Source organism: Ischnura elegans, chromosome 2, assembly GCF_921293095.1.
Source record: "Ischnura elegans chromosome 2, ioIscEleg1.1, whole genome shotgun sequence".
NCBI lineage: Eukaryota > Metazoa > Arthropoda > Insecta > Odonata > Coenagrionidae > Ischnura > Ischnura elegans.
The window spans coordinates 52,790,361-52,818,044 of record NC_060247.1 but is presented as its reverse complement, the minus strand read 5'-3'; the positions used below and the strand labels follow the sequence as shown (position 1 = coordinate 52,818,044).

At 35.5% G+C, this 27,684-nt stretch overlaps 2 protein-coding genes across 5 annotated transcripts in view; both read left to right on the top strand.

Moving 5' to 3' along the window:
• The window catches only part of LOC124153734 (ras-related protein Rab6), a 40,792-nt gene extending 22,299 nt beyond the window's left edge, over positions 1-18,493 (top strand). The window contains exon 7 of one of the 2 annotated variants that reach the window (XM_046527070.1): positions 15,499-18,493. In XM_046527070.1, the coding sequence (XP_046383026.1) occupies positions 15,499-15,569 (71 nt within the window). In that variant the 3' untranslated portion in view covers positions 15,570-18,493. Of the gene's footprint in view, positions 1-5,348; positions 7,388-15,498 lie in introns of those variants that run through there. The other variant, XM_046527071.1, reaches the window with a different exon arrangement.
• A 7,887-nt stretch (positions 18,494-26,380) lies between these two features.
• LOC124153733 (beta-arrestin-1) overlaps positions 26,381-27,684 on the top strand; it is a 50,942-nt gene continuing 49,638 nt past the window's right edge. For 2 of the 3 annotated variants that reach the window (XM_046527067.1, XM_046527068.1), the window contains exons 1-2: positions 26,381-26,595; positions 27,526-27,641. In XM_046527067.1, the coding sequence (XP_046383023.1) occupies positions 27,595-27,641 (47 nt within the window). In that variant the 5' untranslated portion in view covers positions 26,381-26,595; positions 27,526-27,594. Of the gene's footprint in view, positions 26,596-26,763; positions 26,783-27,525; positions 27,642-27,684 lie in introns of those variants that run through there. The other variant, XM_046527069.1, reaches the window with a different exon arrangement.

Here is a 27,684-nt window from a genome sequence, read left to right as displayed (position 1 = left end):
AACTAGGTACCATATGTGAGAAACAAGAGTAGACATATGCCAATACCGTTTGGAAATTGAGTTGAATTGTTCCTCAGCATTTAGCATATGTCTTTTCAAGGGCTATTTTTTTTTATTCATCTTATTTTTCTTTTAAAAATGTCTGCTTTCAAGATTCACGGTGTGAGTTTACAAGAAAAGGAAATAAAGTGCTTAAATAGATGACTGCGATTCTTGGGACAAAAAATTTCTCGAAATTGACCATAACTAACCTTAATTTTTCCTTTAACTTACTCAATTGTTCCCTAATTATTTCTGTGAATGAATTTTTTGCTTAAGCGTTACATTAATACATTTCTCATCTATGATTGAATTTTTTCTTTAAACTAGCAATGATAAATATTTAAAAAAGGAAAAATGATGCTACTTATTTATGAAATTAATTTTTTTTTAATTCATTGATTAATGAGAGAATTTGTTGCTAATATCCTGTTCGTCATCATCTGAGAGTCAATTTTTTTCCATTATGAGTGGTGTATGAGTGAATACCCCTTCATGTTCATCATTTTTCTTTAATCCATAGTTGTGCTTTGTTTTAGCAAGTGGTCTAGTGTTTAAATTTGGAAGTTTACTTCCTACAGAAGCATTATGAGTTGTAAATTTTACCAAATATATTTTTATCCTGGTAGTTATTAACGACTTAATAAAATTAACTATGCAGAAAGAAGTTTAGCTTTTCCATTGTTATAATGTGAACTACATACAGCATTTTTTTTATTATTTATATTTATGGTGAAATATTCCTTACAGAAGGCAATACGTAAGGTATTCAATTGAAGTAACTATTTGCTGCATGTTTTTGTTTTCAATTTGTTCCATCTTATGATCCTGGTAAATGTCTGTCATGCTAAGAAGAGGTAAGTCAATCCAGTATGTGGCATGATTTGTGTAGATGTCATAACCATGTCTTAATCTCGAGTTCGTTCTGCTTTGAGAATCTGGTATTTATTTTTTGTAGATGACAACGTTAAAACATTTGTACTGGCTGTCCCTGTGTAACATGTGCCTCACTTCGCATATATCATTGTTATATAGGTGACTGAGCCATCCATCTAATGTGTTATACTAAAGTGAAACATTTTATATTTCCCCCAGTGCATGAAGAAAAATTGTTTTCTCTTTCATTTAAGCCAGTCTTTGGTCCAGTTATATCATTATTGCTATTCCAATGATTGTATATGTGGAAGATATCTGCTTATCTTTTGTAGTAAATTCCTTTAAGGGGGCCTATATTCAATTTCATTTACAATGCGCATACCTGTTGTTGTTACCTTAGCTCATAAATATCTCTATATTCTCAGCTTTAATCAGTACAGATTGCAGTATAAATGGGAATCCCAATGGTTTTTACTGTTGAGTCCCTCCTTTTATTACTGACTTTAAGTACCTTATCAAAGTTCAATTATTGTTTTTTTCAAAATGATAATGGAGTGATGACTTAAAAAGTGATGTGACTGTGTGAGTGGAAAAATTATGGTGTGTGCATTAGTCAATTTTATGGCCTATTGGTGAATCAAATTGTGATCATCCATTTTTTTTAAGAATTTATTGAGAAGACTGGTTTAGATGCACTATAATTTTTCTGTTATGGGAAAGAGCTGGGGAAAATTTCAGCTTTAGTTGAGGAGTGCTATTTCACTGGGATCAGGATTGTAACTGATGAGGTTTTTTCACTCTGGTTGTACTTAAAATCACGTATATGTTTTAAAGTAAGGATGAGTCGGTTCTAAAATTTTTCGGTTCTCGGTACCAGTCCGCTTCTCCCCCATCGGTTCTCGATACTTAGTTCCTAGGATGAACTCTTATTATCTGAATGAATGGCATATTTGAGTGAACAACCACAAGAAGTTAATCAAAATAATTTCACTAAAGAAGTAAATTAGTGGGAAAGCTCTGTAAAAAAAACTTAAGATCGTCTCCATAATTTTATTTGCCAAGTAGAAAAACTTTAAATAACATGTTAAAGAATGCATGATCGACCAATATGTTGCATTACATCAGGCAACCAGGGGTTCATTTTTGATTTTAAAAATTCAACATTTTTAGCCTCCTATCTGCCTAATCTATGCTTTTTTTTGGCATAAATATTGCCTGTAGTACTGAACAGGTGTTCACTTGAAACTGTAGTGGTTGATATTGAATTTGAAGGGCCGTGCAAAGTATACTTAGAGCATAGTTTGCATACTACATACATAGGTAGTTAGCATAGCGTCAGGATCAATAGTGACACTCCCCCAACTTCTGGCGACATCATCTGTTAATTTGTTGTAACTTGTGAGTCAGTTCAAAATATATTCTTAACATTACCTTTCATTTTCCATCCTGGAATTTGAGGATCCTTTTGCACCTAGAGAATTCCCATTTTCATTATAAAGAAGACTTATGTGTTGCTGATGTTTATGTCTGTCATGTGGCACTCCACAGAGAGCTTGAGGTTTGAGATTTGACATTATTAGTAAAAGTTGAGGTTCTTACAGCAGCGTGGTGGAACTTTCATAATATGCAATGTACGAATTCTGCTCAGCATAGTGATAAATGGGGATAATTATTTTTATTACTTTTAAAGCAGTTTATCTGCAGAATTATAGTTTCACTCTTTAAGAGTATGATAAAGAGATTTTATGTTTTTTTTATAATTCTGCAATGACCACTAGAAATCTCCTCTGTTGGAAGTAGTTCATAAACTGACATATCTTTTGTTTCCTATGTTGTCGAGTGCACTGGAAACCAATATAACGTGATTATTGGCATTTTTATTGAGATTTTCTTATGTGTCAATTGGCTTGTGGACAACAGGTTTGCTGGCTATCCTGCCAGCAACCTCTGGTTGAAGGCCAAGAATAGAAAATCACCTTCAACTGATGCAAAAGAAAAACCCAAAAAATGCAGAGATCAAACCATCACCGTAGAACCCTTCATTCTAACATGTTTTTATCAATTTTGAAAACATCCAAAGTTGGGCTTCAAAGTATCTGTGGCTTGAAATACCTTTGTTTATTAGTTTAATTAACATCACCTTTACAGTTACTCCCTATGGATCTAATTTTGGCGATTGGCAAAACCATACTGTTTATATATGTTTGTTTCAATTGTATTATTTTGTTTACTGTATCTTATTTGGCAAGCTCACTTCATCAATCATTCATGGATAAGTTTTCTCAGAAAGTTTTCATTTAAAGTTTGTTGCATATTTAATTTCTAGTATGTAGTTATGCCACAAGCCATGTCAACAATAAACTTGGGAGATTCGGTTGGGGAATTTCATTGTTCATTGTAAATTTCTGCAAAGCTCACTTCTTTAGGCCAAAATATTCCTAATAAAATTAAGCATGTTATGATAATTTTAGGTAGTTATTTTTGTAAAATTTGATTCTGCTCTCCTGAATCCGTCAAGCCATGAATCTCATGGTTCGTGATATTTATGATCTTGCAGGCTTCTCATGTATAATTTCTTGTGCATACACTGGTATTACATATCATTTAATTACCTACAGTTATATCTCAGTAAATATATTCATACTTGCTTTAATTTGTTTGAGCGTGATTGGTTTGGTAATGTAATTTCACTAGGTACTGCTTACTGCTCACTGATATTGCAAACTTCTTGATGAATGTGTGTCAACCCACACTATGTTTTGGGTAGGAAAAAGAAATGTCTCTCTGATAGCCTCTCAAATGAGCCTCTAAGGGTACATCATTTCTTTTGCTTGGATTTTTTGGGACTTAAAAAATTACAGAGCAGCAATTGACTATGAAATCCCTTGTTAATGACTTGCAAAAAATCTTGACAAACAGAGCAATACCTGGTCTATCTCTTCTTACTTAGATACCTGCTAAAACTCCTGTGATACTGTATTTTGGAACATGAATCAACTCTGAGCTAATCCTGTGTAATGAGCTGTGCCTCATGAACATCCTGCTTACAACTTCTATATCAGTCACTAAAACTTTTTTAAAAATTCATTTGCATGGTTGGACAATTTCACTCATCTACCCTCTTTGCCATACCGATAAGTGCAATAAGGCATTGACTTAACACAGAATGTCAATTAGACTGTCCATTACTGGAGAATTCAATTGTTAGGTATTGTGTCTTTACACTTATTATTTTGTATACATATTTCATTTTTATTGTATTGTGTCTTTAAAGTTCATCGAAGGAGTTTCCATGAAAAATTAGGAAATTTATGCAGACATTCATTTTGTTGTTTATAGTAATTTCCTATTTTGAGATCATAAGTATATTCTTTTGAAATAGATTATATGTCCAAATATTATTTCTTGTGATCACTTAAATATTGTTCATCATCTTGGGGTGGTGTATTTTACCGGAACTTTGAACTTATCTACATTAACGAATAGAGGAGTCTTTGTTTCAGTCTTACATTTTAAGGATGATAATGTTGAAGTTGTCAGTGAAGGATAGGAGTGTTTTCAGAGTGTAGCATTGATGAGTTCTTCAGATATTTCACCCCTGGTCTTGCACCCATGGTGGCCATTGTTTTGCTGGAATCCTTAATGATCATGTTACTCTATCGCAAACCAGTACATACTTCTGTTTTGTTTTTGGTGGAAATGGGACTCAATAACCAATGTATAGATCTTACATTTTAAATAATGCCTATTTAGCTTGCTTTGTCATAAACTCATTTCCTAGCCTCAGAATACTATATAGTAAGCTAAAATATAGGTAGTGAGTGTATAATCATGAGTGCTAATGTTTCACAGAACTCGAAAAACTTTGTCGTGACACTCGTACATTATTTGGATTTTTAGATTACCAAGAATTACACACTTATTACATCAAAAGAAAAAGGATTGTTTTAAGAGTTCACCTCTCTTTTCTATTATCAAGTTACTCGTAATAGAGTTGATCGATTTTATTATTATTTGTATTTATTTTGGAAGAGGAGTGTATACAGACATTGTCTAGTTTTCTCGGAAATTGTGCAAGTTATATTTTTGAAATAATTTCCAATTTTCATGCAGAACTAATGTTGAACTATTAAACCTGCCACAGCTGATGTGTTCTAATGCTTAATATTTCTATTTAGTCTCTTCTCAAATTACTCCAATGGCCTTGTTTTGGATTGATTTCATTAATTATTCTACTGTAATTTTTGAGGAGGTATGTTTCTAAATAGATGTAATGTGGGCACGGCTTTTGGACAGTTGTTTCTTTTCCTCTATGATCTTATTTGAGTCACATTTTGGAGAGAGCATTTGTGTTTAATTATTGATTTTAGTTTTACATTGGTATGCGCTATTTCATTTTTATTTTGTTTTTATTTTCCTTAATGCATTCTTAGTGCAGGAAGTTGTTCTCAAGGACACTCCCAACGATGTGGCAAACCAAAATGGGAATTGTGCTTGCTGAAGAACACTTTAAAGCATATGGGTACTTGGAGAATTATTATTTAAAACAATCCGGAATCCTTCTATCCCATGTGTATTCAAGTGTTACTTTTTCATCGCATTGCCCCTGAGGGGAACCATCAAGGCTCTCCTGCCTTGTTTTTTTTTGTTGTACTTGCTCCAGACCCAAGGACTTGAGTGATACACAACACCTGTCAGGAGACATCCCACTAAGCATGGATTTACACTAGTTCTTTCGGAAATGGTTTTTGAAGGCTCGAAAAGAGGCATGTGATCTTAGTGAATAAAATGAAGTTTCTTGGTGCATTCCATGGAAACATTGCTGGTGGGCATTCAGTGTTGCAGCTTTTGGGAGGTGATAACGTTGTCTCTTGTCTCTGGCATTGCAATGTGTGGTGAATTATACCCATTGGAATAATGAATTTGAATTTATTTGCTTCATGACATGGTGTCATGGTTATTTATGCATTGTAAATATTGTAGAATAATGGAGTAATTGATAATGTGAGACATCCTTGAGCTGCACAAAAATATATTTTGTTGAAGTTTGACTTTTAATGAGCAAAGTATTTTAAATGAATAGACGCAGCATTCCAAATCAACTTACTTTGTATTGGTGATTGTTTTACTTCAGCTTAGTATTTTTTCTTTCTTTTCACTCTGTCAGTAGAAAAATCATTTGAGCTAAGTTTCTTTGATAATATATACATTCTAATCATAAATGTGGTTTTAGAGCAGTAGCAGTGGTCTCATTAGTAGTAATTGGCAGCTCCAGTTAATCACTCATTCTAATGCACAGTCAAATGATGTCTGGTTCAGTTATTATACACATTAATTAAATTCAGGATGGGATATTTGATTTTTTTAATCATGCCTTTTACCATACTATGGTAAGCTGAAACTGTTGAGTAAATTATATCTTCTAATTTACATCATAGATACCAATGTCTCTTGCATTGGTTTTGTTGCTTAAAGCATGTATTCATTAAGTGCATGATTTTATTCTTGCTTTTGTTCAGTAAAGTCAAAATCATCCTCTTTAACTTCAATGACTGTCTGTGAAGTGCGTCTATCTTTGTATTTGTTGTTTGGTTGTGACAGTTACCGTCAACTTCTTTTGAGGCTGCAGTTTAAAATTGGTAAGTTTTTTATTCTTCTTTTCCTGTATTTGCTGTCATAAAAACTTGTGAATATTTAATCTATTGCTTAATTGTTAATAAAATTAAATAAAATTTAATTTGCCTTCAAATTGTTGCATCTCTTGTAAGCTCAAATCAGTGATAGTTTTACCTGTAATTACCTGAGATTGAAAAGCTTAATAAATTTTTCTGTGATGGACGTTCAGACTAACTAAGCATACTGATTAGCCAAATATTTTTATGAAGTGTAAAATTTTCCCTTAGACCCCTAATACCCCGAATAACATGAGCGTGACCATAATTGATGGCCAGCATATCAAGAGGCCTGATAAGATTTAGCAAATTTTTTCTGTAGTTTTATTAATTTCTCTGTTTTTCTCGAAAATTAATGATCTTGTGTGGCATGAATGCAGTTATAAGGGTCAACGTTCTGGGTGGCCTTAAATGTTCAGTTTCATTAGCCCATTGACAGACCATGAGGTTGTTATTTACCATCTTCTCAATGTAAAGGATGCAATATAGTATGTGTGTGTCCTGCATAATATTCTTTCGTGTATCCCTAATTGATGTTCCTAGATTTTGATTACTTCACTAAATTCTATCTTAACCCATCAACAACATTGTACGTACCCACTATGCTCCTTCAAATCATCACATGCCCCTTGCTCACCCAATATCCTTTCTCTCTATTCAATGACTTTTCTTTTGAAGAAATCTTTTTAGTTTTATTATTTGCCTACCATTTTAAATAAATTATTTGATTCTGGTTAGTGAGACTAAGCTTGAACATTTTCTGTAATAAAATGCAATAAAAGCTTTGCATGAGAAATTAATTTTATTGTTTGATGTGGAGATTAAAATTTATTCAATACTTGAATTATGTCGAACTTGTTGTGCACATTCTTTTTGTTTTTTCTATCATACAAATTTGAGAAGGCTCTCTATTCAAAAGATGATCTACCTCTTCATCATTTTCATTAGGTCTTTTCTTTGGTCCCTGTCTCAAGTTGGCAATGTGTTCCTTGGTCATCGTCATGTTGAGCCCTATGACTGCCAGTTTTGTCTTCACAGTCATAGCGTAAGGGGCTACTCATCTCTTTGTGTTTTTCATGATAAATAATTGTTAAAGATTAAATATTTAGTCAAAAGAGCCAAAACCAACCGAGGTCCATCAAAATCTTTCACCCTCCCTCAAAGGAGTCAAGGGATATAAACTTACACTCCACTTGAATTGTGTACATGGTTCATGTTGTGCAGTGCTTTTCACTTACCCCAGGTGTTACTTTTACATACCATTATATTTTTAGGTAATTACTCATGTGATGGCTTCAACTCATAGAAAAATACCATGATATTTTACCTTTATATCTAGTGATGAGGAGGTACCTGAAAAGTTTCATCGAACCACTTATGAATATCGTGAACGTTCAGAAAGTGACAGTTTGACTTAAACAAGTAGTAATCACTCAAGATATTTATATTTTTCAGCCTATTTATGATAGTATGAGGGTATTGGAGTGAAAACCACTGTGTGGAAGAATCTGAGAAGTTATTTAGGCAATGTAGGAACTTTGTTTCAAACGGAAAGGCATCAGAAAAAATTTGCTTGTTGCACCACATTTTTGCAGTATTCTTTTTCCAATGAATTGGTTTGTAGCTTTGTGCAAATTTGCTATGATGAGAAATTGATTTTTGTCACTTAAGGTACCATTTTAAAATAATTATAATTGGCTTGTACAATAATTTTCTTATAAATTATTTGTGTTTTACAAAAGTATTTCAATGGTTGAGTCTCGGACATTACGGAAAGGCACACTACGTTACAACCAATCGATGTATGCATTTTTTCAAGGATCATTCGTATTTATACATAAATTAGATAAGTACCCAGGTCTTGCATCACTGTTGTATCACTTGCATCATCTTGTTAAAGCCAATTACTAAGTCTGACTTTGGAGCAAAAGGAAGAGGCCACGTATGCTTGTGAATTATGTGCAGTGAGCATGCAGTGTTATGTTCAACCTACAGTTCTAATTACTAAAGGTACACTCATTGGAATACTCTCTCACTTTCTTTTGTTTACTCTATTGATTAATTGGTATTGTATGGTCCATTAAATGGGTCCTTTTTTAAATTTAATGTAGTGACTGAACAGGTAAAGGATGACATCTGCGTTTGATGGCTAACTGGCTTTTTATAAAAACTTCTGTGAAATATTACAGAAAGGTTCATGATGCACATTATAGACAAAGTTTATCTCATTTATTGATCTGAATCGATGTGCTTAACCAATGCATCTCTATGCTAAGGCATGTGATATGCATCCTGGTGACTCATCTTTATTGTAAAGCAAACATACCTTCTCTGTCAACTGCTGTTGATACATAAAAAGTACCCTCAGTAGCCATGAAAATTATTGCCATTTTATTTGCCTTGATTTTATTTTGACTGCCTCATATGTAGATAACTCTTCCTTAGTATGAGCTAAAGTAAGAATATTACATTTTGGAGTTAATGAAGTGATATAAAAAGTTACAGTGATTGTTCGGCAATGCAGTCAGCCCCGCAAGGGGGGGTGCACGCCCCCATATGTATCCGCCACTGTTTCAACATCATAAATGGAAGTTTGAGGTTACAGTTCATAGGGCCGTGTATGCTGTGGAATCTTCTGTTTCAAGAGCACTTCTAGTAATTTACTATGATGGTGTAATTTATCTCTGTTAAGTCTTAGCATGTGATTGGCTTTGATAAAGCGATTGATAAAATGGTCAATATGCTTTTTTAGGTAAGTTTACTTAATTTTTGTTGGTGCTAATGCCTTTTAATTGCATTATTATTACTTTCTGTTAGAATTTTACTTTGCAAAATTAGCATGCGCATATGTTAAGTAACTGTTTCTAATTACTAAAATTGTTTTGACTTATTCATTGCCGGTCTGGAGATGTTTATGGAGAAGTCACTCATGAATTTCAGTTAAGCACATTATTCAACAGAAAAACACTTGCTTAGGGAAATAGAGTTCTATAACCCAGATTCTGTTGATGTTATGTTTAAAAAAAATACATCATGTATTTTGGGAGAGTTAGGTAATTATGAATTCCTTTATCCGAGTTTACTAATTAAGCATTAAGTTCATGCACAATGAGACATAAAAGTTCATATTTTTGAGCATTTTATTGATGAACAGTTTTTGAAGGCTTAGGTTTTACATTGGCATCAGACTTGGGAATGATTTCATGTACAGTGGAACTTGGTTAGTACGTTTCTGAAGGGACCACGAAAAATGAACGTACTAACCAGGAAAACGTACTAACGAGGAAAGTAAATAATAGCAGTCGGGGTTATTGCAATCAGTGAAAAAGTCGTCATAATTACAATTACTATCGGTAGTTCTCATAGGATCGCCTTCCTTAACTCTTTTCACATTTAAAATCAAGAAAATGAGCGCTACCATGAAAAACAATACCATGTGAATAAAAATCGCAATTTTTCATGGACATCCCGGAGACGATTTCATGATTACGGCGTCTATCTCCCGTGATTTATCCTATATATATTTACAGAACGAGGACGAGTGAAGCTCAGACAAGCGAAGACAAGTCATTTTTCTTTTTCACAGCGTACTCGGAGAATATAACAACAACCCGGAGTAAGTCAACTGGTTTTTTAAACATCATAAAAATTGGGCAAAATTATATTGACTTTCAAATTACGGCAACAGCCGTAGACATTCGCTTCTGGAATGATACCATTTCGATTGTAAAATCGATCGATATATCGACTGATGACACGCAAGACTATTAGATTACGACGTAATTACAAGAAAATTTTATATTAAACAGTTGAAATTTACTTTCAAAATTTGTCTAATGTCGTCTGCTTTCGTTCCGAGATCAATTATTTTTAAGCTAAGCTTCGCGTGGAGATCCTGAGGATCGTCTGCTCCCGCAACAGTAGTCAAGTAAATACGCACGACGTCGAGTTTATGGAACAGTACTGCTTTAGATAATGTGGAAATTGTCTGACTCATTTCTTCATCATGATAACTCGTGCAATAGCAACAATTGCCCACTCACGAACTTTGTGCGCAGCAGTGGGCACTCCCAAGCGCTCCAAAGGCAACAGAAGGTGAGGAGCTCGGGGTGGGGAAAATTGGGGCTTCTTATTGGTTGTAGTTTTTCATAGTCAGACATTCCCGAAAAATGGCCGCATTTTATTTTTCATCACGTCACAAGAATTCAGAAATGCATTTGGATAAATTGCGGTAGAAGAAAGAGATGTGGAATGAATGGAAGAATGTTAATGACTAATGATAATAAATTAAATCATGAATTCAGACGTTTGCGACCCTTAAGAAGACACTAGAGAACGAATTGCGGGTTGCGTCACGGCAAGCAATTGAGCGTACTAACCAGGAAAGCGCAATTTTTTCAAACGTACTAACCAAATTCTTTTACCTGTATTTTGTTCGGATGGTACCGGGACCGAGGGAAATCGCCGTACTAAGGAGGAAAACGTACTAAGGAGGAACGTACTAACCAAGTTCCACTGTATATATATATTTTAAAAGCTTTCTTGCAGTCTTTTACCTAACTCCGAGGAAGGTGTTAATGCCACCGAAAATTCAGTTATTAATGTGAGTTTTTAATCTTCATCTTGTGTATATACAAGAATTGCCATGAGAAAAAAAAAAAAAATACAAGAATTGCCATGAGAAAAAACTTACTTTCTTTCTTTGCCATGAGAAAAAACTTTTTTCTCATGGCAATTCTTGTATGTTTCACCGCCGTTCACGCGGCAGGGTTCGAAATATTACACATTCATCTTGTGTGTTCTGTGATACTGCCCATCCTAGGGTTTTTTACGTTATTTATTTTAAAATATGTACTCTTATTAGGCAGTGTAAAGATATTATCATTGCACCATTATTATTTAATTTTATCTTTTGAGAAGTAATCTGTGTTTATCTATGCTCTTGAAAGCTTGCTTTTTGTGGCATGAAATTCTCAATCAAATTTCTTGGTACTTTAATGTAATAGATGGCTAAAGTTGTGTAATTTTGTTTAGTCTCAAGAAGATGGGATATGAGACTCCAAATGAAAAAAAGGGAGATAGATTAGTTGGAGAAGAACAGGAATTATTTGGACGGCATATTAGTGGAAAAGGGAGGTAATATTGGTTACAAGTGGTAATAATCAGTGTGAAAAGTTTTTGTTAATAATTAGAGTACTGTATTATAAAATCATCACCATATCTTCATACATTTTAAGGCATTTTATATAAGTTACATACATATGAATCGTTAACTGTAGGAAGGCATCATGTCCAAAGAGAACATTTTTTATTTTCTTTAAGTTGTTTCTAGGTGCAAACGTCAACATATCCTACTAAAAGAAAACCTGTTGGGTTGGTGTTATTAGCATGACATATTTCCTTTTAGTAAGAAACGTTGAGTCTTGCACTTAGCAACAACTTAAAAAAAAGAAAAATGGTATATTTGATTGAAAAAAAGATACATTTGATTCATAATGGAATTTTTCTTGAATTCAATGTTTTTCCTTTAATGAAGAATTTTGGACCTGTAAATGTCTCTAGCTTTTGAAATTAATTTTTGTTGTTATGCCTTTGAAGTCGACACAAATGAGTTAAATGGTTTTTAAGAAACACCTTTTTCTGTAAGTTAATATGTGGCTTAAGTTGTCATAAACTGGTGCCTAAAGGTGAGAGCTAGCATTGCCTCTGAGGGTGATCAGTTCTCATTTAGGAATGGGAATTCAGCCTGGTTAGTGATTGTTGCGTTGAGGACTTGAGTAGAAAGGAATTTAGAGTACATATAACAAAGCATGTTTATTTGCATTGTAGATGTTGAGGAAGTATTTGATGAAATGGATTAGAGTAAGTTAAAGATCATTCTTTAGATGGTAAGTGTACATTGGAGGGATAGATATGTAATCTGTATGGCTGTGACTGCACAGAAGTACCTATTGGAGAATCTCAGTCTGCAGTTAAAGGGCTGGGTTGGCAGACAAGGCTTTTGCTATTGCCCTTTCTGCGTGACATGTGTAACAATGAGAAGGTAAGGAAGATCTGGGAAAACTTAGATGTAGGAGATAGAGGGCAATTGTATGTATAAATTGGTTATGTTTGCTGGGTTGTCTGCAAAAGACTTTCAGGTGCTGGTAGATGAACTAGGTACACAATGTGAACTGTATAGCATTAACATTAATCACTAGAAGGTTAAAGTGTTAAGGTTCTGTTAAATTCCAAGGGGGAGGGACTTAATACTCAGTATGAAAAAAAATGGTGGAGGTCGAACAGTTAGGCAGAAATAGGCCCATATCAGAGGACAACAGACTAAGTAGCAAATACAAAAGGGAGATAATATTGTTAACAAGGATGCATATTTAAATCAGAAAGATCTAAGGAGAGGGTCAGTGTGTGAGAGCATAAATAAAAGATAAGGGAAGAGAATGATCTGAAATGTGGCCCTCGATAGTGTATATGTAATTGTGTCTGCTGAATAAAGGGGGATTTGAATGAGCTGGACGTGGTGGAAATGTGACCAGAGTGGAAAATGGGCAAGGAGAGATGGACAGAGAGGAAAAGTAGCGAATATGTGCTACACTAGGTGGGTGTGTGGAGGAAATAGCGAGAAAAGATAGAAGAGATGTGTAGATTAAATTAGTACTAAGTGGAGAGGAGATATTGATAAGTATTTTATGGGGAAGGCGGTTGATTAAGTGGAGTTAGAATTCTTATGTTGCCATTGAATATTCAAAAAGAACTCAACGTCATTAAACAGATAGCCATCAACAACGGTTATAAAACCGACATGATTGATAAGCTTTATCGGAGAAAAATACAAAAAATGTCCACGAAATCCATTTACGGAACCCCTCCCAAAAAATCTAATCAGACCTGCCTTCTATAATGATTATAATCTAAGGAGTTTTTTCTCAAAATCCAAAGACGACATCCCAAGTCTAGAAAAAAGTGGTGTTTACAAACTTAAGTGCGAGTGTTCTGCAGTGTATATTGGACAAACTGGCTGGAAATTCAGGGAAAGACTAAAAGAACACGTAGCGTGTTTTAAACATAACAATGCCAACTCCAACTTCGCTAAACACCTGTTAGACAAAGGCCACACCAGCGATTTTTCCTTGGAAATCCTACATTGTGAAAGTAAAGGCCCCAGGCTGGACGCTCTAGAGCAAGTGGAAATTTTAAAATGTGTAAGATCCAATGGTGATATTGTTAATGACCTTCTGTACACTTCCCGTTCCCCACTCCTCAACCTTTCCCTCTTCCATCAACCCCATACCCTCACACATTAGTGGTTTTCCCTCAACCGTCACGCACCCCGCCCATGCTCACAAACATGGAAAATTTTGTACTTGGTTAATGTCCTTTGTATTCTTCCCTCTCTCCCCTACCTCTCATTCCTTGCCCACCTTTCACTGCATTTAGTCAGCTTGATTGCATCGACCCTTCCTACCTCCCCATCCTCTCACATCCCCTTGGCTTTTTCAACCAGTGAAAACCTAACCCCCCCCATTCCCCTCCTCCCTCCCAACCTCCCCCTACCTCTTGATTACCCACCCCTCCCCACTACTCTGGTTTATATATAAGACGATCTTTCTTTGTACTCCTCGCCAGATGATGACGCAGTGCGTTGAAACCGTGGTCGCGTGTAAATAAATATATGTGGAAAAACAAAGTACATTTTTCATTCATCATGAGCAACTTCCATAAAGTAATGCCTGAAACCATCAACTTAAATGAATTAATTAGACTAAAGTCCTAATGCCCTCCTTGTAAAATGTTGGGAAGTAATTGTATAGCAGTGGCATATGGCATGGGGGTGTATTAAATCGAAGTGTATCTCTCAACTTCGATTTTATGTTATCACACATGTGGTGGCCTTACAGCGTTAGCATCTTGTAGCCATAACTACATTGCAAAAAGATCAATGGAACTTTGACTGTATTCAAATCCCTTGTGCGGTTGGTCATAGCATCAAGGGAACTGTACTTCAATTTATATCAAACTGATCCTTTTGGAACAGCTTACATAGAAACTGACATTATGTAAACCATCAAGTGCAGGCACGATTTTTTAAAAGAATATTGCTTAGATTCTGTGAACGGAAAAATAAATGGTTACTAGATCATCATTGATGTTTGGAGTGTAGTTAATAAATGGCATGCATGTCATTTTAACAGGTGTAGTGCTAATGCTAAATATTAGTTTTCTGCCATCATTGAGTTCTCACATGGTGTCTATCAGACATCTGAGTTTATCATGACATGAAGCATCAATTATCACCCTTCCATTTTACTCACTGTCAACAGAAAGTTAAAGTTATTATATCATATGAAGCTCATAATAATGGAACATAAGGTGTAGTTAAGTTGGCCATGTTTTATGTCTTTCAAGTTCATTAATCCTTAATAAATATTAACCATCCCAAAAAATCAACTTTATTAAATTCTATTCAGTGTGCAGTTACAATGTGTACAACACTGCATACAATTGTTTATTGCAACAATTCGTTGTTTTGATCAAGAACTAACCTGAGCTTACCTTCATCTTTTATAATTTAACTGAAGGAATTTTAAATCTCACATACCATCAAGTATTGTTGTTTTATAAATAGTTCCATGTGTTATCTTGGGTCACTTTATTTTATCTTATATTTGTCTTAACCTCATTTCCCTTCCTCTCCCTCTAAAAGTAGCATTGTGTCTAATAGATTATAGGTAATTAATAAATTAAGTAAATTGCGGGGAAGCTAAAATGGTATGGTTAACAAGCATCATGACAATTGTTTCTTTATTGAATGAAACTTGCTAGGAATAAATTGTGAAAAACAGTATTTACCTTGACCCATTGCTTTCTCAACTGTCTTCTTCCCTACAATCTTCCCTCGCATCAAATCAAACAGCTGTCGATCTTCAGAGCAGGACTCCTCAAGCAACAGAAGCTGTGGACCAAGAGGGTGGGTGCATGTGCTGAGCTGGATCCTGCTGGTAAGCTGAGGAAGCAGGAGGGTGCTTGTGTCTCCCCTCCAACGTCGATTGGTTACCCTAACCCTCTTCAGCCGTTGATCCTTGCTTCTGCAAATGTGACACCCCTTCTTGAGAGCTGTTGGTCTGGAGGCCTCCTTGGTATGGCATCCTTAACCCGAAGGAATTTATTTGTTAAAAGGACGTTGACGGATAGAACCAAGTTGAGTTTTTTTTACCATTATGTTTTGATTTTCATAGTTATTTGAACTGGCTGAAATATTGTTGACATGAAAGGTTTTTGGAATTATCTTTGGAGCTGATGTGTGATAGTTAAAAGAGCATTTCCAGTTGTAATTTCAACATCTAGCATGGCCCACATGTGGGGCACGAATTCATGTAGCACCACTCCTCATGGCTCAATGTGTACTTATTACGAGGGAGTAAGCTTCTGGCAGGTTCTGGAAAATATTATGTCTCCTTGACATTGTCTGTGATGGAACTTTTTGCACCATAGGATGTTCATCCTTTTTGACAAGCTTTTACGAATCAATGGGTTTTTGTGTAGGAATACGTACTTCAGCATGCATTTCCAGTTTAAGGTATGAAGGTGAATTTTTGCTTAAAAAAAACAGCCATCATTTTATAGTTTTAAAGATAGATGCCTAGTCTTGCTCTGCATTTTCTGCCCAGCACAAGTTTTTTCTTCTAATTTGTGATTGTATCAGAATTAATGAGTACAAAATTGGATTGAAATTTTTATAGCATCTGATCATAATTTATGGGAACTCATTAATTTAATTTTGATGTGTTCCACTAATATTAAAATATCATTTAAGATTAACTCATAAAATGTCTGTTTAAGTGACTTACTCTTTTACATTTTCATGAAAATCATTGCAATTAATAGCTGATTTTGTTTCAATTTTTTATCTTTATGAGGAATTTGGGTTGATCTTTAGTCTTGGGATTTCTTCAGTTGAACATTAGTGATATCATATTTTAACTTTATAGGATTAAATTTCTTCAAAATTTGCAAAGGTTCAGTATAAAATGATTCTAAACGTTCTCATGGTGCTGAGAATTGCAATTCTAACTACATACATACATATTTTTACCATCGTATTTCTACTACGATAATTGTAAATTTCACTTAATATATTATCATTTAAATGTAATCTAAACTTTAACTTTGATAACATATTAATTTTCTTATCAAAAACTGATTTGCTTTATTTCAATTTATCATCAGCTGAATCACAATCAAAATTTTAATTAAAGAAATTAATGGGTGCCAGAGAAATGGGATTCACATTATCAGTTGATAAATGACTGGCCATGATTTTGCAGCTGTGACTTTGTGATGTACTTTTGGCTAAGGTAATTGCACTCCCTTGTTTTTTTTTTGTTTCAGGAATTTGTTTTCTTCTATTAATTTTTCGGAAAGATTTTTATTGGTGCTGGGCACAGTTAGCATAAGAATATATATATTTGCTATCATACGAAGGCGTAAATGTTGCCATTTGCATTTTTTATTGAATGCATCTCATTAAATTTAATAGTGACCTATAAAATATCTTTTATAATCAATATGTTTCATGAGATAACATAATTGATCTTGCTAAATTTTCTATAGCAATTAAGGGATGCTTTGGTTTTCTATCATTCAGTGGAAATCATGACACAAAAATTGCACTTATTATGGAACTGTTAATACTTAAGCTAAGGATAGCTTTGAATGGTGTTATTATCTGCAATTTAATAGGGAAAGCTAGTTAAATGATATGTTAGGTAGTAAATTGCCTGAGCCAAGTCAAGTATAAATATTATTGATAATTATCCACAATGATATTCTTTAATGAATTTATTTCATGGCAGTTTCTCTTTATAAAATCAATCATAGCATTATGTAAGTTTACAGAACACTTTCTTATGGCAATGATATGCTAAGGTCATGGGCATTTATGTGCGGAACTAGGTATATTACTTGCTGTTAATGTATGATGTAGTTGAGGTTTATTCAAAAATTTCAGAGCTCTGAGTTATTATTTATCTTGCAATGATTTACTGCTGTATTTTTGTGCAGTATCATAGGTGAACTGTTGATTAAATGTTTAAAATTAGCGATAAATATTTTGTAGGTCATACGAAGATGTAGTGGGTTAGGATGGGTACACCAGCAGGATACTTGAGTTTTGATGAACTCAAATGATTTTGGTCTAAGGTAATTCTTTTTATCGTGTATTTATAAATGGTTACCATAGCTAATGCGGTATTGACACAGTAGATGTACTAGTTCATGTATATAAGTTGTTAATGTGAGCCTCTTTAACTTCTAGTCAAGTATCCTTGTTGCACCCCCTAACCTTGCCTGCTTACAATTGGGAGTAGATTTCAATGTTACATGGATGTCATTTTTATTATTATTGTATTGAAATCAAAATACAATCGTGATATTTCTTGCATTTATAAGTAAAATGTTATTTCTCACCTGTTAATGAAAGATTGGTTGTAATTTTTCATTGTTATTAATGTGAGGCTAAATGGAGCTTCATTTGTTGGTTTGAATGTGAACCTCATGTGAAGTTGGTGCAGTAGCCTTATAAGTCTGCAAATTGTGAAATTGGCTATACTTGCTGGAATATTGAGGAGTGTGTACTGAAAAATTTTGGAAGGGTTATGTCTGAATGAATTTGATGAAGTTAATATTTTAACTTGATTTTTGTTAAAAACTTAGATTCATATTTATGATGAGCTTGTGTGTGCTTTCTCACGAGCATTTATTTCAAAGAATATATTATTTCACCTTGCTTTCTGGTGGACCCATGTAATGGTTTTTCATGGCATTTTTGGATTTTGTAATAGGTTATTTGCAAGTGCACAAGTTATTTTCTATGAGTTTTTAATTTGATAAATATAAATCTTTAAACTAAATCATATTTGTTTTTTCTTTTGTTGAATGTGTATCACTATGGTGGGTGTGAGTCCATTAATGTAAATAAGGAGTTCATACACATGAAAGTGAAAGATTTGCATGTTCAAGTTTGTTGTTTTCTCAGTGAAGTATTTGGCCTGGGAGCCAAGACTTTTTCTGCATGTTGTTACTTAGGTGTTTCTGAACTTGGAAGTATTAGGCACGGTCTGCAATTTTTTTTCTCCAAAAGTTCAGTTCTCCGAAAGACAGTTTTGTTGCACAAGGTAACTGTTATCCTATCATTTCATGACTTTTACCTTGTAAAATCAAATCTCAACATTCTCTGTTGCGGATGACTTTACTTCCAACTTATGGATACGATTAAGCTTGAATTGCTTCATTTGATTTTAAATCTTTAAACATAGTGACTGAAACTAGGAATGAGTTGAAGCTTGGAGAATTTCTCAGCACTGGAAATTAAGAAGGTTATTAGCTTAAAGTTATGAAGGTATTGGTCTGGTTTACAGATTTCTTCTCTGTTGGCATCTCATGATGAGCAAAAATTGCCCTTGTGTTACTCTTAGTCTAAGCCATTAAGTGTGCCGAGTAAGAACCTACATTGATGTAGCCTTCAGAATAAATCAAACTGAATGATGAGCAATGAAAAAATAGCCTCTTATTCAGGACTTTATCTTCTCTTTTGAAGAATCACTGCACAGGCAGAGGTAATGCCTTCATGCTATACTTGAGCAGAATGGATACAAGCTATTATTACTTGGAAGCATTCTCAAATGTTTGACTAAGGCAATGATTGTGTTAAAAATGAGGATTTAGTCACTAGTACCTTTGTCCACTACATCAGAAGAATTTTTATGGGATATTATGAGCCACCATGAATTATCAAATGAAAATCAGGTGTAGCTGCTTGGTCTAAGTTGCCTAATTTCTCACTCAAGCATCTGTCATTCTTGAAGGGATGACCAACCCAGCTTTGTCGAGCCTTCTTTGCGAAAAATTAGGAGAGTTATTCTATGCAGACTGAAGAAACCAACGGGCAGTGAAGAATGGACTAGAGGGAAATCAAGCATTGGTGAGCATATTTTGGTGAAGTAATCAGAGTAGCTTCTTTTGGGTTATTTAGTGGATTAACCAACATTCCCGGAGACTCTTGAATAATTAGAGTAACTGTGGAAATGAACAGAACTCCTGAGATCATCTACAGGGAGGGCTTCTGAAGATTATCCAATGTGTACATGAAAGCTAATATTCCTTGTTATCTTTCAGGATAGACATTTGTGCGATTGGTAAATCAGTCTTTGCAATGATTACATCGGAGATTAGGTGCAGCTTAGGTAATCCTAAGTTGTTGATAGAAAGCTGTTATTTGTAGCTGGTGAGCTAGTCACTTCTGCAGGGCTGCCGGGGAAAATTACTCCAAGTTCCCAAAAATGGCCTACCTGGGTTAAGCTCTGATGTGATCCACTCTTGTTGGACTCACACTTCCTTGGCCTTAGGGCATATGTAACAGATTTGGTGAAATACCATAGCCATGTAGATGCCAGCATAGAAGAAATTTGATTTTGGCCTAATAAAAACACTTGAATGCTGAGTATATTTTTATGGTATTTACATATCTGCAGTTTAATTGAAAACCTCATTACATTCATCATTAGTGGAGTCGGATTTTCAATTTAAGGTTACAAGTTGGAAAACTATAGTGAGGAAAATGGTGTGGCCTTAAGAAAAGAGGTCAATTGGCGTGGTCCCATCCAAGCCGTGATATGGAGCACGTCAATGGACCTCTTTTCTTGGGCCGGGCCGGGAGCCCTTTCTCCACCTCTGTACGTGACTAATATCCACTTCTGATCATGTGTATGGCCTTCAGAAAGCTTCCCTCTTTCGAACTGTGTGTGCCATTTGTAAAAAGCAGTATTTGAAGAGAAGTTATGGCACGAAAACCTCCCTCTATTGTTCAGTCTTATTTTAACGGCCGATTTTGATGACTTTAATGAAAATCGGGCCCAAATTGAATGTGTTGAACCAATCTTTAAAAAATAAAATAGGGAATGAAGTCACGTGGGGTGGGTAGAAGACAGGATATAACTGTAAATTAAGAAGTTGTGCTGATTAATGCCGTTTTCAAACCCTTAAATAAAAATTGGTGGTGGAGGAGTTTGGATTGAATGAGAATTGAGGGAAATGAGAAATGTTTCTATTTTGGAGAGTGGATCAGGAATTGCATGGAGAGAAGAGGTGAGGAGTTAAAAAAACACATGGTCAAAAAATAAAACATTTCCTCCTGTGGTGAACCTTCTCTAGTGCTTCTGAAGACTGCGTGGTGGTAACTTTATGATCTCAAAGACCCTATTAAAACCAACTCAAAATCTGAGGTTTATGAAGTGCAGTGAAAAATCGTACATTGGAAAAACTGGGAGAAACATTCAAATCAGGACTGATAAACAAATAAGTGCTTCATGAAAGGTGAAAAGTCATCTCTGGTGATGAAACACTTGCTGGAAGAAGGGCTCTCACAGAAGTTTGTGCCAGAGTTTCCACATGTAGAAGAAAAGGGTGAGACTAGATTTGCTCAAAGTTGTAAGTATTCCCAGCTATGAGATGTGCTTTTTGAAGAATACCCTTTTTCCTTTTGGACTATCCTATGAACCATATCCTTTTTGCCTTTCCTTAACTGGTTATTGATTTCCCTGGTAGCAAAAATATGTATTTAACATCCTCAAGTTTTTACCTCTTAGTTTTATGTTGGTCTTACAATAAGTCTCCTCTCTTCTGCTGCAGACTAACATTTTAGTTTTCTTCAAAGTGATTTGCAGTTTGACATTGTCTTTTCCATTCTTAATAGAATCTTCTTAAAATCTTCCTGTCTTTGATATGTTGTTGGTGAATATCAGCATGTCAATTGTTTCTCTGTGGATAGTTGGTCATTTGTCGTATATTCACTTTTTCTTTGTTTCATGGATGGCTTTTCTGGGTGATAACATTGAAAATTATGGTGAAAAAAGTACAGAGATTTGTCTCTCACCTTTTCTTATTATATATTGCTTTCTCCATTGCTGGGTATAAGCGTGATTGCAGCTTTTTGATTTTAACATATACTGTGAACTCAAGTTTTTCAAGTGTACAGAAATTTCATTTACAATTTCAATGCACCCTATTAAAATTATATTTTTAAAGTCCATGTGCATTGTTAAGGTATTGTTTTTCTCCATTCTCTACCTTAAGCGCAATCTAAGGGCTAATTATGATTCTCTTGTCCGTGCTTTTCTTAAATCCAAATAGGTCCTGATCCAGGAACCCTTTTGTTATGTTCTAATCTCCCGTATGTGATTATTTTCAATAACTTCAATGCATGTGTCAGGCAAGTAATAAAGGTGGCAAAATGATCACGTTTCTCTGCTCTATTCTTGTTTGCAATAACAATGATGATGTCAGGGGCAGATCAAAGTTGTTCTTTTGGGCGGTTGTTCACTTTCCGCAGTGCCTTTTTGCTATGCAATACCTTTCAGTGATAATTTGCCAAAGGTCTAATATGCATTGACAAGTAGCTATTTTAGATATTAATCAATTATTTGACGGACTGTTTTTAAGCTGGTGAAATAAAAACTTTCATTGGAGAGCCGCCTTTGGATTGCAATTTTTTCAATTTATTCAAAAATTATGGGAAGGAGGGGGATGGCCATCCTTCCTCCTAATCCACCACTGGATAATGTTCTTCATGAAAGTCCATGTTTCATCTTCTGTTAAGGACTTGTCGCATATGGCTTTGTATAGTTTAGTTTGTATCTTCTCCCTTCGTTTTTAACCTTTTCCCTACCGTACACGTATATATACGTGTGGACGTTTCCTGACCCGGGAGACCACGGGCGTATATGTACCTGTGAGATTTTCCCGGTCAAGAAAACGAAACCCGTATATATACGTTTTCGAGCTCTCCCCCTTTCAGGACGGTTGTGGGTTTAGGTCGCCTTTGTCTCGGGACCCAACGCTTCGGGGTTTAGGATTAACCCTCCGAATCCGGGAGCAGGTACCCGAACCCTTCGTCTTTTATAACCTCTCTCAGCGGTAAGGGACAGCGGTCATACAATTGTTTATAGAGTCAATTTTCGAAATAAATATTTGTTCATTTCTCAAGAAATATAAACTAAGAATTGAATTGTTTGTCTTTTGAGCAGCGTTTACAATTTTTAAACGAAATTCTACGACAAATATTAACTTATATCTCGAGTTATGTATAAACATCAACATGGAAATTGTTGCTGCGTTAAATGCTTTGATAATGGCCTTAGAACTTTGTTTAAAATTTGACAATGCTTAGATAAAAATGAGGAATTATATTCAATGTCTGTAATTTACGTGCAAGCAACAATTATCCATTTGCTAAATACATATAAGCAATACATAAGTTGACCGCGAACCAATGCCGCAGGTATGGTCGTAAACCCGGAAAGGAGGGAGCACAACTACTCTTGGAGTCCGAGATAATACGGAGTCCCACCGTGGAGGGGTCGAAAAAGGTTCAGCGAGACCCTTCTTAACGAATGCCCTCCAAAAATGCTCCGTACCACGAGAAAGAAGAGTCTCTTGGGGCTCGGTACAGCAGTCAAGCTAAGATGAAAACTCCGCGGTCTCGAAAGGGTTAATGGTTGAATTCATTACCTTTCCTTTTATTTAAAAAATGTGTTTCACTATGCAACACAGTGGAGCACTAACAATATTGAAAGCACTTTTGCTTGGAATATTTTATTTTAAAAATAACTAGGAATTTTTGGGTGGGTGTGCATTGCATTCATTGCCTTTGATTTTCTCAGAAGGGCTGGCAGGGATGAAACAAATACTTTCTACCAAAATTTATGAAGAAATGGGTAGCATTCAGATCAATGAGTGAACCTGCATATAATTATCAGGTGGCAACCCAGTGTTGGCCCAACATAGACTTTTGATCGGCAACATGTCAGTCTAGCATTGGCTCTCCACTTGGGGCCTTTATTGGCAATGTGGCAATTGCTGATGTTCAGCCAACAAGAAGCCCAATGCTGGTCTGATAGTTGCCTGCCATCAGCCCAACATTGTTCCAATGGTGGCTCACTATCAGACCTACATTCTGCCAATAGGAGATAGCTAGTGGTTCAACACTAAGCAATTAATTGCCAGACCTTGGCTTTGATTGGCAGAATGGTGGCCCTAAGTCAGCCTTGCAGCTGTTAATGTTCGGCCAAGATAGATTTATAACTCTTATTATTCACTTCAGACAGTTAAATATAGTCAAATCTCAACTCAATCAAAATGGACTGTAAAAAGCAAACGGAGAATGTATAGTACCACCAGCAGTTATGAGATTAATAAGATAACCATAAAAGACACCAAGGCCAAATTAATAGTAAACAACGAGTTAAGTGAAGTATTTGCATTTTGCCTTTGAATGACCGACTAGGTTCCATGGATCCTGGTACTGGGATGATAGATCATTCATAATTTGGTGCTCCAAATAAAAATTTAACTCTGATTTTTTATGGTGAAAATTTATTGTCCGGTGATATGTAGTATAAATACTTAGACCATCTTCTTGGTCCTGAGGTCCTCATGACTGTCTTTTAGTATGATAGAACTCAGAAAACCACATCTGGAAACCATCAACTGGAGTTCTTCATCCCCAAGCGGTTACATGTACCAAGGGAAGGCACCAAGGTAGAAGAGGGGCAGGTGGGGAAGTGCCTTTCTTGGAAAAGGATTGTGTCAAAAATTCATATGGCAGAGGGACAAAGGGTATGGTGTATACAAACCTGACTGGATGTAAGAAATGATTCCTAGAAGATAAAGCACTTGGTTCAGTGGGGTCCAGTTCCAATCAGCTGATTGTGACTGCAGCCCCCAAGAACTCAGGCATTTAGGGTGTTGCATCAGTAACGTATCTAGGATAGGTATCTGTGTCAGGCGGTGGGGGGAGGGGAGTGGGAGGTTGGAGGAGTGGGTTCCTGATTGTTTTTTCTCACTACAGGTTGCCAAGTACGACTAATTTTAATGGCGGTGTCCCTGTTGAAATTGTTCTTTTCTTTTTTGGATATTTCAATGGCTTCTCTGATGAGTCTCTGTTTAAAACCTTTTCTTTTGGCAAAAATAGTTGGCATAGAAGCGATGACTTCTTGATTCGGAGTTTGTCGAATTTCTTCGATCGCTGTCGGAATTCTTCCCCATAGAGGCGTCGTAATTCTGCGTGTCGTATCCTGCCATACATTAAGGGGATGACTGACATAATAGGAAATATCCAACGAAAATTCCAGATTAGGACAATCTTCTTGCCTCACACACAGATAAAACATCTCCTAAAAACTCTCAATGATAAAACTCCACTACAAGTGGAAGGCGTCTACCAAATTCCTTGCCAGACCTGCAGGAAGAACTACATTGGCAAAACAGGCAGATTAGTCAAAACACGCCTAGAGGAGCTCGAGAGAGCGATTTGACTGGGGCAATCAACAAAGCCTGCGGTAGCCGAACATGCAGCATTTAGCCACACAATCGACCTCAAGGAAGCCAAAATCCTTGCCAAAGTGCCTATAAATTGATAGGTAACTGAGTTACCTATCAATTTTGATTTCACTAGACATATACAAAAAAGGTCTCTGCTCAAAAAGACAGATGCTAGACATCTGGTAGATTTTTATAATATCCACGAATTGAAGGCATTTTCTAGACTTCTGGTAGATATTTAAAATATCCAAGACATTGAAGATATTTTCTAGACATCTAGCAGATATTTAAAATATCCAGGACATTGAAGATATTTTCTATACATCTAGAAGATATTTTGTGCTATGTGGGGTACACACGGGGCAATACTTGACCTTCAAAACCTATACACAGTCTGGCAAACGTCTGGTTTATATCTGATGGTACTTGAATAATCTTTTTCAGATTAGAGGCAGGGGAAATAGAATCATTAAACTGTATGTTAATATATACATGATGTTTGAAATGGTTGCTTCACCTGAAACCAACGGAGATAATTCGTGTGATCTGGTTGGAATTCATATAAATTAACGGAGAAAGTTGGTATGCATTAAATGTGGCCTTTCATTCAAGAGATGAACGATTAAATATATTATTTCTTTTTCTTGTTGTCTATTATTTGGCTGCCTATACATATTTTGCAATATCTCAGCGATCAAAAATTCTGTTTCTAGAAGGAAAATTTAATTCTGAAGTGTCATATTGAATTTTTCTCAGATCGCACTGAAATTCTTTTTCTAGAGATAAAATTAAATTCTGGAGTGTCATATCGCATTTTCATTCATCGCACTGAAAACGTGCTTCTACCTAAGTACCGAAATTATATACTGTGAAAGTATTAGCTTAAAATTCAGAATGTATGTCAACCTATCATGAGAAGCATAAAATTTGGAGGTAAATGCGGACTCATGACTCAAACCTTTCCTCATTCTTGAACATACGTAAAACAAGGAAGTTTCGAGCGCGCATATTCCATATTAAGTATCCATTATCGAATTTAATTTCATTTTCACTCAGTTTGGAGATGTTATTTTTTACGTGATTTATAAAATGTATGTTTCATTTATAATGGTAAAATATTAGAAGTTTAATTTTATCGCTGTGGTCTCATAGTAACAAAATTCAAAAGTCCCGCTTATTTACGTAAGGAAATGGCGTTCTTTCCTGCTATAATACTAATTTAAATTAAACATGAGAGAAGTGTTTGAATACGTAGGGTTTGTTGGCTGCGAAAAAATAACGCATTGATATTGCTACCTGTATTTCAATGAATGGTAGAATATTTACGTCGGCGAAAGTTCCTACTATTTTTGGCGAACTGTTATCTGAAATATCTGATAGCTCGCCGCTGGCTTCGGAGAGAATCGTGAGTCAACCTGAGTGTTGATTGAATTTGGTGGGCGTGTTACGAGAATACGAGGAAAAAAAGGGACTTTTCCGGAAGTAATCACGTGACTTCCGTAGTTTCAAGGGACGAAAGCTGAGTGATCTTGTGGAATTTATGTGAAATATTTGTTTTTGATAGAAATGTGTTGATTGCAGATTACGAATATTGTTCTGGGGATATAGCTTTGCCTTTGTCCATATCAATAAACAGGTAAGGATACGATAAATTGAGCTCTGCTGTGGTTAGTAAGTAATCATTTGGTGGTTGTCTTTTTGTATTGTTTTTGTATATAATTGATTGTATGGTGTAAAGGTTACACCGGTTCCCTAAGTGAAGTTGTCTTTACAAGCGTCGGATATGGAAACACCAACGGTTAAGGTATCGAGGTCACCAGAAGGTGCGATTTTGTATAACCCTACAATGTATATTCCAGTAGAACTGTCTTCGAGGTAAAATACTTAGCGATTATTATTGAATCTATCTGTTTATGAAGGGAACCGTTTAGTTCCTTGCTAGCTGTAGGTTTTTGAGAAGAAATCAATGAGAAAGCATTAAGATTCCATCTATGTTAACTCACAACAATTCGGAATTGGTGGTACATGCCATATATGACGTGAACATTGGTAAACAAAATGCGAGAGGATCGTGATTGTGTCGGTGTATGTGTACAACATGGTGGTTTTATTTACTGTTGTACCCAATAATAATAATACAGGTTAGAGAGGCGTGATTGTAATCGGTGAGGAAGTTGCAGGACACAGAAACACTGGTACCCAGTTATTTTTCATCAGCTTGTGATAATTTGTACGGTAAATCCTGCGAATACGTAATAATCTCTGTGCTGGCTTAATGCAGTTTGTTTCGACGTGCGAGAGGTGATTTAAAATAAGGGCGTGAAAAGTCAACTTTATGTACTTTGATGACTTCTTTCATAAGACGCTTATTATTTTGTGGCTCTTTATAATTTTTCTAGGAGTCGAGTCCCTTGATTGCGGTTGCAGCGTAACTTTCTGAATTTTACTTTTTGTGTTGCGGCATCTTCATAATATTGCTGTTATCTTAATTGTTGATGTATTTGCGACTTTGTAAGATCGTAGTATTAATGCCATATACCCTTACTAATTCCCAAATCTATTGTAGTTAGCTGGTGTGGAAATTTGAAGTGAGGGCGCAAAGGAGCCAGGCTTCTAAGGCCCTTGTGCGCCCACAATGGAGGATGGTGGAGGAGGTAGTGGTGGAAGAAGACAAGCTACTAGGTAAGTTTGAGTGGTGATATAAGCATGACAAATATACACTGTC